The sequence below is a fragment of the Macaca nemestrina genome, chromosome 10, assembly GCF_043159975.1.
Source record: "Macaca nemestrina isolate mMacNem1 chromosome 10, mMacNem.hap1, whole genome shotgun sequence".
NCBI classification, from domain to species: Eukaryota; Metazoa; Chordata; class Mammalia; order Primates; family Cercopithecidae; genus Macaca; species Macaca nemestrina.
In genome coordinates this window covers 123,371,251-123,386,678 of record NC_092134.1, presented here as the reverse complement: position 1 = coordinate 123,386,678, position 15,428 = coordinate 123,371,251, and the positions used below count along the sequence as shown (strand labels likewise).

Genomic DNA, 15,428 nt, shown 5'->3' with positions numbered 1-15,428 from the left:
ATGTAAAGAAAGGAATTGAGATAGACAGCAGAAAACCATCCTTGCAGGAGCTTTGCTCTAAAGATGAAAGTGTGTGCAGAGAAATGTAGGTCAAAATTTTTCTTTATTAAAATAAATTATAGCATCTTTATGAATTCCAGTGACCTATGATAAGTAGGCAAGTGCAATAACAGGAGGTAGAGGGCAGTATAGTCAGTAGACACGCTATTCAAATCTGGATTTGTTTTTGTTTTGTTTTGTTTTGTTTTGTTTGTTTGTTTGAGACAGAGTCTCCCTCTGTTGCCCAGGCTGGAGTGCAGTGGCCTGATCTCGGCTCACTGCAAGCTCCGCCTCCCGGGTTCACGCCATTCTCCTGCCTCAGCCTCCCGAGTAGCTGGGACTACAGGCGCCCGCCACCATGCCTGGCTAATTTTTTGTATTTTTGGTAGAGACGGGATTTCACCATGTTAGTCAGGATGGTCTCGATCTCCTGACCTCGTGATCCACCCGCCTCGGCCTCCCAAAGTGCTGGGATTACAGGAGTGAGCCGCCATGCCAGGCCAAATCTGGGCATTTTTATGAAGGAAGAAAAAAATAGAGGTTAGAAGAGCAAAGAAATGCAAACAGGATGCCTACCCCACCTTCTTCTGGGACAGGATTATTAAGAAAATGAGAGGGACCACAGGTACCATTTCAGAGACTTAAAGGGGAAGAGGAATGGAACACTCAGAGAATACAATGTGTTTAGCACATAAGGAATTTTGCCCATGGCATTCTCTAAGGCTTATTGCTGTCTTTTCTTTTTTCCACAATGCTCCATTTTCATCTTTCTTAAAACAAACATGATTGTAATGCTTTTCTTCTTTACATTGATAAATAGGTCAATCTAGCCTTAAGCTAGAAGAGGAATGTGCTCTAGCTTCCCTACAAAGTTCTCTCTTGCCCTCTCCTGCCTGTCCCCCATCAACACTCTTCACTTCTATAGTCCATTTTCAGTGGTCATATAAGTGAGCCTGGACTTAGTAACTACACAGTCCCAGTTTTGTTTGTATTGATTCTCTCTGGTATCCAACCTTCTCATTTATAGAATACAGTAGTTCAGTTCAGAGGTTTTTTTTTTTTAACCTGGGAAACTACAACCACTTGAGGAATTAAGCAGAAAAGAAACATTCTTCATAATGTGAGATTCCTCTAGGTATTTCAGGACACTTAGGATAAGTGACCTTGCCCATTAATTTCTAGCTGTATCCTCCAGTCCTTGACACAACGAAAAGTATGGCCACATACTTTCCAAACACCTCATATTCTAGGGTTGATAGATATAATACGGGTTACCCAGTTAAATCTGAATTTTCCATAAACCATAAAGTTTTCAGTAAAAGTATGTCCAAAATATTGTATGGGCACCCTCTGTTTTTATTACTCTAGTTGGTAACCCTACATATGGGGAACCCTCCTGCATACATCATAGACTATGTGAAAATGGCCCCTTAGAGTTGTGCAGTGTCCAACCTACACTACCAAATGTGGCAACAGTGTTTGGAGGTCTATACCGTGGAGAACACTGGCATAGGTTATTAATGAGAGCAACCATAGCACTGATATTTCTATAGATCTTCAGACTATCTATTGGTAGTCTTCAGACTATCTATTTAGCAATATGCTAAAAAGCTGTTAGATGCATACATATAAGCAAAGTCAAGTCTGAGAAAATTTAAAAGTTGATCATTTTGAGATCCGGTAATATTAATTTTTGTATCTTCTTTATCTCTTTTATTGATTTATCCCTCTCTTGACTCTGGATCTTGTTTGTTTATTCCCAGGAGAGAAAATAACCTTGTTACAATAAGAAGTTAGTATTTAGTCAACTACACCCAGAATTATAAATGAGGACTTGAAGGATATGACAGTGTAAACACAAGGGTATAATTAGCTAGTAGTGACATTTCAGACACTAATTGGAAAGATTTCTTGCCTACTATTGAAGTTTAATAACCATTGGATGATGAGGGCAAAATGTCACCAAAGAAGAGTAATTGACTAGTTGTCAAAAGGCCAAAGAGGGTCAAATTTCCTTAAACAGATTCTGCAGTCTGAGGTTTGATTTTACGCTTTCAAAATAAAAAATCTTGACTTGGTCATCTCCTTGAATATGAGTCCATTTCTTAAAAGTAGACTTCTATTAAACAAGTTCACAAGAGATCAATTCACAGATGAAAATTGGCAACTGACTAATTTACAATGATACATAGAAGAAAATTGGTGACTAATTTACAACGATGCATAAACTGCTATGCAGATAAGAATATCTGCATTTGAAACTGATGTATTCTACATTTGAAGACAGACATCAGTTTGTTTCTGTTAACTAGTATTTATTGAAATAAACACTGTTTTATTGAAGAGAAGCATAAGTGAATAAGTCACAGTCTCTCCACTTGTATTTTACTAAGATTAACAAGAATAGAGAAAAGAGAACATGACAAACCCTGGGCAAATGGGTGCATTGGGGCAGAAAAGAAAGAGAAAGGAGAATGTAGGAAGACAAAGAGGTGAGAGACCATGACACTTTGGAGAAAGTAAACATAATTCAGCAAAGGTAAGCTTGAAGCACCAGATGAGAAAGGGTAAGAGAAGAACATAGGGAAACAAGCAAGATCCCACTCAAGACCAGTCTTACAAGCTTTGCTCAGCAGTTGGTCTGTTTCTTAAGAGTAATGCAGAATCACTACAAGTTTTAAGCAGTTAATGATTAGATTTTCATTTTGAAAGATCTGTTGAGCAATTGTGTAGAAAATGGATTGGATTAAAGGGTAGCAAGATCAGTATTAAGGACCCAAGACAAGCATCAAGGCTATAACATAGATGAGAATTGATGATGTTGGAACTAGATGATATTAGTATACCTGGAAGGAGAAGATGGATAGGTGAGATATTTAGCAGGTACAATCCACAGAGTTTAGCAATTAATTTCAGGTATGGGGTGAGGAGAACAGAGAAACCAAGTAGGTACACTCTATTTTGAACATGGACATAAGAGAAGAAGCAAATTGAGGTGGAGGAAAGGAAAAAGTATTTAGTGGCATACTTTTGTGGTTTGATTTGTCCTTAGAAGAGTCAAGTGAACCAATAAAAAGATATTTTGAGATAGAGGGCTTAGGTTTAGGATACAAATCTGGAATAAATGTTTAGATTTATGCATCGTTATAGATGTCACCAAAGATCATAGTATCACTCAGAAAGGATACATTAGAGTAATAAAAGAGATGAGCCTAGAAGCTAGAAACACTTAAACTTAAATCATAAGCAAAAGGAAAAGGAGTCCACAAAAAAGTCTCACAAGTGATGGCAAGACTAAGGGAAGACAGTCACTTGGGAGAACATGTAATATAAAAGCAAAGAAAAGACAGAATTCACTAAAAATGGAATAGCTATATCGTGACAAAGGAAATTCCCATTTGTTTTGAAATATATATATGTATTTTTTTTAAGAGAGGGGTTGTGAGAGAAGATAATTAGAGCATTTTTCAGAGGACATTTAGTGGCAGAAACCTGAATGTAGTTGATCATAAAGTGAGTAGAAATTGAAGAAGTAGAACCAGTGTGAGCACAGACAATTCTTCCCATAGGTTTATTTGCATCAGGGAAGAGAAAAATAACACACAATTTGCAAGGGGCATTAATGACAAAATTCGATTTATGTGTGAGTATACTTTGGGTGGTTTGACTCACCTGTTTGTTAGTTTTTAAAATGGACAGAATTGACCATATTTTATGTTAATGAGGAAAAAGGGAAGAAGGGTGAAGTGGCTAAAATATAGATGGGAATCTTCTACAAGGTTCCTGAGGAGGAACTAATAGAATCCAAGGCACAGATAAAGGGCTCAGCATTAGACGGTTTGCCAGGACTGCCATAACAAACTACTAAAAATTGGATGGCTTAAACAACAGCATATTATTGTTTCACAGTTCTGGAAGCTAAAAGTCTGAAATAAAGATGTCTGCAGGGTTGGTTCCTTCGGATGGCTATGAGGAAAGAATCTATTCCAGGTCTCTCTCCTTGGCTTGTAGATGGTCGTCTTCTTCCTATGTCTCTTCACCTTGTCTTCCTTCTATGAGTGTGCCCAAATTTCCTCTTTTTATAAAGACACCAGTCAATTGGATTAGGGGCCCACTCTACTGCAGTATTACCCCATCCTAACTTAACTCATTACATCAGCAATGACTTTATTTCCAAATAAGATCATGTCCTGGAGTACCGGGGATGAGAACTTTAAGATATGAATTTGGGAGGAGGAAATAATTTAACTATAACAGATGGAAAGACATATTTTTTTCCATTGTAAGAGGATGGAAAGCTGTGTGTCTGTAGATTTTATGGCAGGAAGTATAGGAATTTCCATCTGCCTTTTATTTTCTTTGAAGTAGAGATAGTTGTTAGCAGAGAAGGAGTCAGAGTTGGAAGTTAAAGTCTCCTGGGGAAGAGTAGAAACAGCCATTGGACAGTGAGAGAAGAGAACAGGGAGGCTCTAAGGCAGCTTTGACAGCTACTAGGGTATCAACCTATGAAAGGTAGTCCAAGGAAATAATCAATCATTCTTTGGTGCCAATAATATAAGATCTCATGGAGAGGGCTACTTTTGGCCATATAGTAGCTTACAACAAAATGTGTGCCAGTTTTACTAAGGAAAAGCTGTTCCCAGACTTCCCAGTTAGCTATTCATTTGGAGATCAGGTTAAATGCCAATTTGTTTGTGATTATCCCTATTTAAAAGAGAAACATGCTTCTCTGTACATAGTAAAATTATATATAACTAGAATTTTTATTAAAGTAATAATCTGTTTTATCCACTTAATTGTATTCTAAAGAGAGAGAACACCTTATGCATCTTTCTGTCTTGAAATATCCCCTGACATTCCTTAGTGCTCTGAGTGTAGTCAGTACTCAGCGAGTATTCCTAGAATTGAACCTTGAGTATTGTTACTCACTAATTGTTACTCACTAAGTGAGCATCTGTGTCCCACTCAGAGTAATTTTTCTCAGAAAGGCCATCCAAGGATACACCTTGTTTTCAAAAATTGAGATGTGAAATGCATGCATATTTGTAAAATTCAAGAATGTGGACATTTATGATGAGGTCCAAGAGCAGAGCACACTTGAACCTCTTGAAGAAACAGAAAGTAATCTGACCTCCAATCACACAAAAGTTTAGTTTAACTTAACGGTAAAATGATAGCATTGACCTAATAAACCTTTCTAATATACTTTCTGTTTGTGAAATCTACAACAGGTATCTATTTTAAAATGATATACATGGCAATTGTGTGTAATAATGAATAGGAGTAACAAATATAAGAAATGAAGAAATATTATGTTTCGTTTTGTTTTTCAGAGTGATTGTGTACTTAGCTTTTTCCTCTCCGAGGCTGTGCAACAAACAGTTGAAGAATCATCACTTGTGTACCTAGGTGAGTAACTTTGTCATTATATTGTGTGCAGTGATTTTCAATATAATTGGACAAAAAGATATCACAACTATTTTTTTTCAATTTTTCAATTAAAATCTCTTTTTAAGAGTAAGCCTTTAACACTCTTTTGTAACCATTTCCATAGCATAAACTTGAATAATCCAGATTTTGAAAAAATAAAACATGAGATTGTAGAATTCTCCTAAAAAATTGTAGAATTCTAGAGGTGTGGGGCTTTGATGAAAGGTTGACTCTATTCTGTCACTAAAGTCTCTCAAGAAAATTGTTTCTCTGTGTTTCAAGAAATTAAACTGCAGACTACTGTCAAATCTTTTTTATTTTGATTATAATATTATTTCTTTGAAAGGTATTTTGAAATACATTTGCACACATTAAAAATTTAGCATTATTAGTGCAAAAACTAAAATGGTTGAGAACTTTTTTTTGATTTCTTACATTATAGAATATTCAAGATTTGTTTCAGCGGTGATGAGTGACAAAAGATTTGATTCTCAATACATTTAGATTACAGGCTACATATTAAATACAATGTATTATCTTAAAACAACAGAACTCATATTTCCTAGCACAATATGCAAACTATTACAACAAGCAAGGATTAGCTGGAAGTTATTCCTTCTTGTACTAATCAAATTATTTTCTTTTTCACGTTTTTGAATTCTTAATTCTTTTGTCACAGAACATTAGCTGGTTCTAAGCAAGAAGCACAATACTTATTTTAAGCACTATTCCTGTCTGTTGAAAATAAGTGTATGTTGTTAAATGATTACATGGTGAAATCATTCGAGTATATTAAAATGTTGGTTTACCTAGGAAAACATTAAGCAAAAAACTCAGATTTCACCATTTTACTACCTCTGCCAGTTAATTAAGAGGGCGGATTCCAGATACCTATGTATCTAGGCACATGACTTAGAAAAATAATAGCGATATTTAACTCTAAATCTGGGAGATACTAATACTCTTTGCCTTTACTCACTAACTAAATATGCCTTGGGAGAAGAATTGAGGAATTTAAGGAATTTATCTTGTTCAAATGCCAATTCAATCATCTCTTCTCTACTTAAACCTTCTCTTTGGCTTCTGATTGCCCTTAGGCAAGGCCAGCTGTATCCACTTGTGACCTGCACAGTCACACAGGGCAGGGTGCTGAAAAAGTTCTTGCACTTGGTTTAATACTCTGCTGCCACTGTCTTGAAATTCTTAATAAGTTTTGAAAAACCATCCCCACATTTTTATTTTGCACTGGGCCCCACCAATTATGTAGCTGGTCTTGGCCTTTGGATAAACATCAAAACTCTCATCATGGCATTCCAGCAGAATATGGTCTTTGCTGTACACTCCTAGAATGTTACTTCTTCAAAACACTTATTGCCATGATAATTCTCGCTTGTGTGTTTATTTGTAGACTAGAAATCCACTGGGGATAATCCATGTCCATATGGTTCGCCATTGTATCCCTGGGGTCATGTACAGTGTCTGGGCTACTATAGTTGTTCAATAAATAATTACTGAATAAATTATTGATGACAAAAAGAACAATTATGGTGGACACCTGGATATTCTCTATCAAGGTAGCGTGGCATTTGTAAAATAATTTTCGATTTTGGTTTTTTCTTTCTTGTCCTTATCAAAATGATGCTATTCCGCCCAAACTGATTACTTCATATGTAAATGTCCTGGCACAAGAAATTCAAGGCCTCCCAACCACTAAAATTACCTTAACGTTATCACTTGGAATAAAAAAATCTACAAATTATTACACTAAATATTATGGATACCAGACTCAACAAAGCAGTAACCAAAAAAGTTGCTGGATTTTAATTTAAGTGTGACATGATCCTATATATTCTCCCAAAATTAATATAGCCCACATACCAAATAATACCTCCACAAAAAATAAAATAAAATTATCTACTCACATCTACTACATAGCTTTGACACACAGAAGATAGATATTTGTCAAGGTATGGAAATAATAACATAGGTAATGGAGTAGAACATGATCAAACCCAGCAATTGTCAGGGTTAAGAGGATGAGTTAATGAGCATGATTAAGCACCATTAATAATTACAAATGATTGCAAACAGAAGCTTTCAATCATTACCTCATATCACTACCTCCCATTTGAGATGTTAATTTAAAAGAGAACTTGAGGCCATGCTGTCTACATGGCAGGGTCTCACTGGTTAATGGTCTAGCTACTTGCTCTGGCAGAGCCCAGATCAATTATCCATGGGTTGAAGTATGGTACTCAGGTTTTCAATTAAAATGTTAATGATGTGAAAGGCCAAGCAGTGTAAGAATAGAACTATTTAAAAATAAATACTTGTATTAAGTTGTTTCTGAAACATTCAGTTGAAAGCTTTGAAATAGTAGCCATTTTGCTATGTTGTATGACCTCATGTTTTTAATTAGAAAAATATTTTAGACTTTTGCATGTCTCTAATCTGGGAAGGAAAAGATTAAAAAATGATGAGTTAGAGGGTTTTCTCTAATTACCTCATCTCTAACATCTGGGCGTGAAGAATATAACTAAAATCTAAGAAATCAAGCAATAAAAAATCTATATCTGTGTTAGGGAAACACCAAAAAAACAAGAAAAATCACAATATCGAATATAATTGGGTGATAGATGAAATAGAGTGAGAAAGATTGTGTACACTAATTTCACCTTTGTCTTTACTCACTTAGGAAACAAGTATTGTCAAAAGAAATAAAAAGTCTAACGCTATTAAATAAAGGCAACTGCTAAAACAAAAGTAGCAACTTTCTTAGGTATCATAAATACGTGAAAATAAAAGCAAATTACTTAGCAAAAGACTTCCTTTAAAAATCATAAAAATAATAATATAAAGCATTAAGACAAACCTAAGAGAAAACTAATCTATTATATTAATAAGTATAAATGGGCTTAACTCATCTATTAAGGAAGTTCTTTTTCAAACTGGAATAAAAATGCAAATTATAACTCTCTGTGAAAACACACCTAAAACAAAGTGATGGTAAAAGGTTGAAAATTAAAATACAGCCATGGGTATATTAGGCAAAGCAGAGAAAATTCAATCAGAGGTCACAATCTTGACGAAGAAAAGGAGGAATTTAGGCTAAAAAGCATCGACTTAAATAAGAGATAGAATTTTATAATGAGTACAATTCTCAGTAAAGATAGGCACAGTTATGACTACATAGCAAATGATATGACAGCCACATATATAAAGCAGAAATTATTGAACACACAAGAAGAAACACACAAAAACACACTGGTAGTAGGACACTCTAATTCACGTCTTGATTTATGAAAGCCCAAATGGAAAAAACTAAGTAGATTTATAGAAAAATAAAGTAATTAATAAGTCAAATTTTTTATCCTGAAAAAAATGTATCTTCTCTTCAAATGCCTGTGAAAGTTTATAAAATAGATGATATATTTGACTACAGAAAAGCTCAATAAAGTCCAAAAAGTAAAAATAATGTAGTTGAAATTCTTTAATCATTTTATCACTTTAACGAAGTGAAAATGTAATGGAAATTTTCAGAAAACTAGAAGACAGTTAGGTTTAGGAATTAAAAAAAAATCTTTTGATCCACCAGTTGATCAAAAGGATTACAAAAAAAATTTGCTAAATTTCTAAAGACTAGCGATAGGGAAATACTACATCTCAGAAACCATGAAAGATAAAACTATGCTCAGAGGAAAATTGGAATAAGAGTTACAAACCAAATGAAACAAACAAAAAAAGGATAAAGATAAAAGTAGATTTCAATTAGTTAGAACAAAGAAAACAGTGGAACAAATTAGAAGTAGAAAGTAAACAATAAAATAAATAAGTCACTATCTAACCTAATCAAAAATGGGGAGTAATACAAGTACACAAATATTAAAACAAAAGGAAATGCAAGAATTAACCATAGAAAGATGAAATTAAACAATAGTAACAGACTACCTGTTCAATTCCAGAAAATACATTTGTAAATCTGTCTGAAATTGATAATTTTCTAGGAAAACAAAATTTACTTGGCCCAGAGAAGATAATTCTAACAAGATTAAGTTTGATAAATACAATATAATGCTTCAAAATGCAAGCAAAACTTTTACATTTTTAAAAAAGTACCAAGTTCAGATGATTTCCAGAGGAATTCTACCAAACTCTTTAAAAGCAGACAATTTCACTGTTACTTAAACACTTCCAGAGCAGAGAAAAAGAAAGAAAATTTTCCATATTACTTTTATGATGCACAAAAAGTATTTATACCAGTAGCTTCTAGGATTACAATGGTGGCAAATAAGAAATCACAGACCAATCTCACTTATGAATATCAATGAAAAATTCTAAATACAGTATTAGCCAAAATAATCCATCAGCACACTAAAGGAATATAAATCACCATGACAGAAATGCAAGAACAGTTCAATATTAGTACTATGCATAATATATAATACATATTATCATATTGATGTATTTAAGGATAAAAATCACATGGTCACCTCTATAGACCCTGAAAAGGCATTTGATAAAATTGAATGAACTTTCTTAATAAAACAACCAATAAAATAAAAATTAAAAAAAATAAAATCCTGTCATTTGTGGTAACTTGAATGGAACTGGAGGACATTATGTTAAGTGAAATAAGCCAGGAACAGAAAGTTAAACACCATATATTTTCACTCATATGTGGAAGCTTAAAAACATTGATCTCAAAGGAGTAAAAAGTAGAACAGAGGATACTAGAGGATGAGAAGGGTGGGGGTAAAGGAGAGATGGAGAGAGTTTTTTTTAAAGAATACAAAATTACAGCTAGATAGGTGGAATAAGATCTAGTGTTCTATACCACGTAGGATGTAGGGTGACTATAGTTAACGATAATATGTTAATGATGAATCTGTAAATTACTTTGGGCAGTATGGCCATTTTAATGATATTGATACTTCGAGTCTGTGGACATGGAATTTTTTTTCATTCAAATTACCAATGTCTTTTTTTACAGAATTTGAAAAAACTATTCTAAAATTCATATGGAACAACAACAACAAAAGCCCAAATAGCAAAGCAAAAAGAACAAAGTCAGAGGCATCACATTACCTGACTTTCAACTATACTAGACATTAGAGAGCCGGGCTGAGGGAAATACAGGGGTAGAGGAAGCAGCAGAAAGCCCTGTGAGCTCTCTGGGTCCCCAAGCAGCCATTCCTGCCTGGCACCACAGGGATCTATCAGTGGGGTGGCCAGAGGAGGGGGTAAAACTGCACAGGGAGAAAGAATTCTCTAGCTGAACTGTGTAACAATTTGAATGGGGCTAGAAGCCTCCTGGCCAGAACTCAGGGGAGGGTATGAATCTGGCTTGCAGACTTCACAGGCAGGGGAAGAACTAAAGCCCTTTTCTTTTGCAACAGGGAGGTGGAAAACTTTGGGCAAGTTTTCAAGCCTGACTCACCTCACTCGAGGCTGTTGCAGCGGACAGGTGGGAGTGAGACTGGCCCTTCAGTTTGCCTGGGAGCTGGGTGAGGCCTGTGACTGCTGGCTTTCCCCCACTTCCCTGGCAACCTGCATGACTTAGCAGAGGCAGCTATAATCCTCCTAGGCACACAACTCCAGTGACCTGGGACCTCACCCCCACCCCCCACAGCAGTCGCAGCAAGACCAGTCCAAGGAGAGTCTGAGGTCAGACACACCTAGCCCCGCCCCCATCTGATGGTCCCTGCCTGCCCACCCTTGTAGTGGGCGACAAAGAACATATAATCTTGGGAGTTCTAGGACCCTGCCCACTGCTGGTCCCCCTCCACGCTACTAGAGCTGATGCTTTCTGGAAAGCGCCACCTCCTGGCAGGAGGCCATCGGCACAAGAGCATTAAACCACCAAAGCTAAGGACCCCCACAGAGTCTATTGCACCCTCTGCCACCTCACCAAAACAGATGCTGGTATCCATGGCTGAGAGACCCATAGATGGTACAAATCAAAGGACTCTGTGCAGACAACCCCCAATACCAGCCCAAAGCCAGGTAGGCTCGCTGGGTGGATGAACCCAGAAGAGAGACAACAATCACCACAGTTGGGCTCACAGGAAGCTACATCCACAGGAAAAGGGGGAGAGTGCTACATCAAGGAACACCCCATGGGACAAAAAAATCTGAACAACATCCTTTAGCCCTAGACTTTCCCTCGGACAGAGACTACCCAAATGAGAAGGAACCAGAAAACCAACCCTGGTAATATGACAAAACAAAGCTCATTAACACCCACCAAAAATCACACTAGTTCACCAGCAGTGGATCCAAACCAAGAAGAAATCCCTGATTTACCTGAAAAAATATTCAAGAGATTAGTTATTAAGCTAATCAGGGAAAGTCCAGAGAAAGGCAAAGGCCAATGCAAGGAGATCCAAAATATGTTTCAAGAAGTGAAGGGAAAAATATTCAAGGAAATAGATAGCTTAAAAAAATAAAATATTCAGGAAAATTTGGACACACTTTTAGAAATGCAAAATGCTCTGGAAATTCTCAGCAATATAATTGAACAAGTAGAAGAAAGAAATTCAGAGCTTGAAGACAAGGCCTTTGAATTAACTTAATCTAACAAAAACAAAGAAAAAAAGAATAAGAAAATATGAACAAAGCCTCCAAGAAGTCTGGGATTATGTTAAATGACCAAACCTAAGAATAATCGGTGTTCCTTAGAAAGAAGACATTTCTAAAAGCTTGGAAAACATATCTTGGGGAATAATCAAGGAAAACTTCCCCAGCCTTGCTAGAGTCCTAGACATGCAAATAGAAGAAGCGCCAAGAACACCTGGGAATTCCTGGCAAAAAGTTCTTCTCCTAAGCACATTGTCCTCAGGTTATCCAAATTAAGACAAAGGAAAGAATCTTAAGACCTGTGAGACAGAAGCACCAGTTAACCTATAAAGGAAAAGCTATCAGATTAACAGCAGATTTCTCAGAAAAAAACCTACAAGCCAGAAAGCATTTGGGCCCTATATTCAGCCTCCTAAAACAAAACAATTATCAGCCAAGAGTTTTATATCCAGTGAAACTAAGCATCATTTATGAAGGAAAGATACAGTCTTTTTCAGACAAACAAATGCTGAGAGAATTCACCATTACCAAACCACTACTACAGGAACTGCTAAAAAGAGCTCCAAATCTTGAAACAAATCCTGGAAACACATCAAAAAGAATATCTTTAAAGCATACATCACACAGGACCTATAAAACAAAAATGCAAGTTAAAAAGCTAAACAAAGCAAGACAAACAATCAAACAAAAAACAAAAGTACACAGGCAACAAAGAGCATGATGAATGCAATAGTAGCTCACATTTCAATGCCAACATTGAAGATAAATGGCCTAAATGCTCCACTTCAAAGATACAGAACCACAGAATGCAAAAGAACTCACCAACCAACTATCTGCTGCCTTCAGGAAACTCACCTAACACATAAGCACTCATATAAACTTAGAATAAATAGGTAGAAAAAGGCATTTCATGCAAATGTACACCAAAAGTGATCAGGGTTAGCTATTCTTATATCAGACAAAACACACTTTAAAGCAACAGCAGTTAAAAGAGACAAAGAGGGACAGTATACAATGGTAAAAGGTGTTATCCAACAGGAAACTATCACAAACCTAAACATATATGCACCTAACACTGGAGCTCCCAAAGTTATAAAAGAGTTACTAGTAGACCTAAGAAATGAGATAGACAGCAACACAATTGAAGTCTACTGTTGTAGGCGACTTCAATACTCCACTGACAGCACTAGACAGGTCATCAAGACAGAAAGTCAACAGAGAAACAATGAATTTTAACTATACCTTGGAGCAAATGGACTTAACAGATATATCTAGAACATTTCATCTAGCAACCACAGAATACACATTCCATTCAACAGTGCATGGAACTCTCTCCAAGACAGACCATATGATAGTCCATAAAATAAGCCTCAATAAATTTAAGAAAATTGAAATTATATCGAACACTCTCTCAAACTATAATGGAGTAAAACTGAAAATCAACTGCAAAAGGAATCTTCAAAACCACACAAATACATGGAAATTAAATAACCTGCTCCTGAATGAGTATTGATTCAAAAACGAAACCAAGATGGAAATTAAAAAATTCTTTGAATTGAATGACAATAATGACACAACCTAACAAAACCTCTGGGATACAGTTAAGGCTGTGCTAAGAGGAAAGTTCACAGCCCGCCTACATCAAAAAGTCTGAAAGAGCACACAGACAATCTAAGGTCACATGTCAAGGAACTAGAGAAACAAGAACAAACCAAACCCAAACCCAGCAGAAGAGAGGAAATAACCAAGATCAGAGCAGAATTAAATGAAATTGAAACAAAAAAAAAATACAAAAGATGAATGAAACAAAAAGCTATTCTTTGGAAATATAAGTAAAATTGATGGACCATTAGCAAGATTAACCAAGAAAATAAAGAAAATCCAAATAACTTCACAGAGAAATGAAACAGGAGATATTACAATAGACACCACTGAAAAAAAGATCATTCAAGGGAACGATTAACACCTTTACACACATAAACTAGAAAACCTAGAAGACATGGATAAATTCCTGGAAAAATACAACCTTTGTAGCTTAAATCAGGAATAATTAGATACCCTGAACAGAACAATAATAAGGAGTGAGATTAAAATTGTAGTTAATAAATTAGTGACAAAAACGTCCAGGACCAGATGGATTCACAGCAGAATTCTACCAGACATTCAAAGAATTGGTACCAATCCTTTTGACACTATTCCACAAGACAGAGAAAGAAAGACCCCTCCCTAATTCATTATATGAAGCCAGCATTATGCTAATACCAAAGCCAGGAAAGGACATAACCAAAAAAGGAAACTACAGACCAATATCCTTGATGAATGTAAATGCTAAAATCCTTAACTAACTACTACCTAACCAAATCCAACAACATATCAAAAAGATAATCCACCATGATCAAGTGGGTTTCATACCAGGGATGCAGGGATGGTTTAACATATGCAAGTCAATAAATGTGGTACACCACATAAACAGAATTAAATACAAAAATCACATTACCATTCCAACGGATGCAGAAAAAGTATTCAACAAAATCCAGTATGGCTTTACGTTTAAAACCCTCAACAGGCCAGGCGCGGTGGCTCACGCCTATAATTCCAGCACTTTGGGAGGCCAAGGCGGATGGATCATGAGATCAGGAGATTGAGACCATGCTGGCTAACATGGTGAAACCCTATCTCTATTAAAACTACAAAAAAATTAGCTGGGTGTGGTGGTGGGTGTCTGTAGTCCCAGCTACTTGGGAAGCTGAGGCAGGAGAATGGCGTGAACCCAGGAAGCGGAGCTTGCAGTGAGCCAAGATTGCACCACTGCACTCCAGCCTGGGCAAAAGAGTGAGATTCTGTCTCAAAAAAAAAAAAAAGAAAAAGAAAAGAAAAGAAAAAAAATCTAATGTAACAAAATCCATCTACAACAAACTCACAGCCAACCTAATACTGAATGGGGAAAAGTTAAAAGCATTTCCTTTGAGAACTGGAACAAGAAAAGGATGCCCACTCTCACCTCTCCTCTTCAACATTGTACTGCAAGTCCTCGCTACAGCAATCAGAAAAGAGAAAGAAATAAAGGGCATCCAAATCAGTAAAGAGGAAATCAAACTGTCCCTCTTTGCTGATGATATGATCGTTTACCTTGAAAACCCTGAAGACTCCTCCAGAAAGCTCCTAGAACTGATAAAAGAATTCAACAAAGTTTCCAGATACAAGATTAGTGTACACAAATCAATAACTCTTATATACACCAACAGTGACCAAGCAGAGAATCAAATCAAGAACTCAACATCTTTTACAATAGCTGCAAAAGATAAAAGTAAATAAAGTACTTAGGAATATACCTAACAAAGGAGTCGAAAGACCTCTACAAGGAAAACTACAAAGCACTGCGG

At 36.1% G+C, this 15,428-nt stretch overlaps 1 protein-coding gene across 2 annotated transcripts in view; it reads left to right on the top strand.

The window, feature by feature from the left end:
• Positions 1–15,428, top strand: part of LOC105481413 (phosphatidylinositol-4-phosphate 3-kinase catalytic subunit type 2 gamma) — a 421,186-nt gene that overhangs the window by 357,861 nt on the left and 47,897 nt on the right. For both annotated transcript variants that reach the window (XM_011741018.3, XM_024792846.2), the window contains one exon: positions 5,373–5,448. In XM_011741018.3, the coding sequence (XP_011739320.2) occupies positions 5,373–5,448 (76 nt within the window). The remainder of the gene's footprint in view (positions 1–5,372; positions 5,449–15,428) is intronic.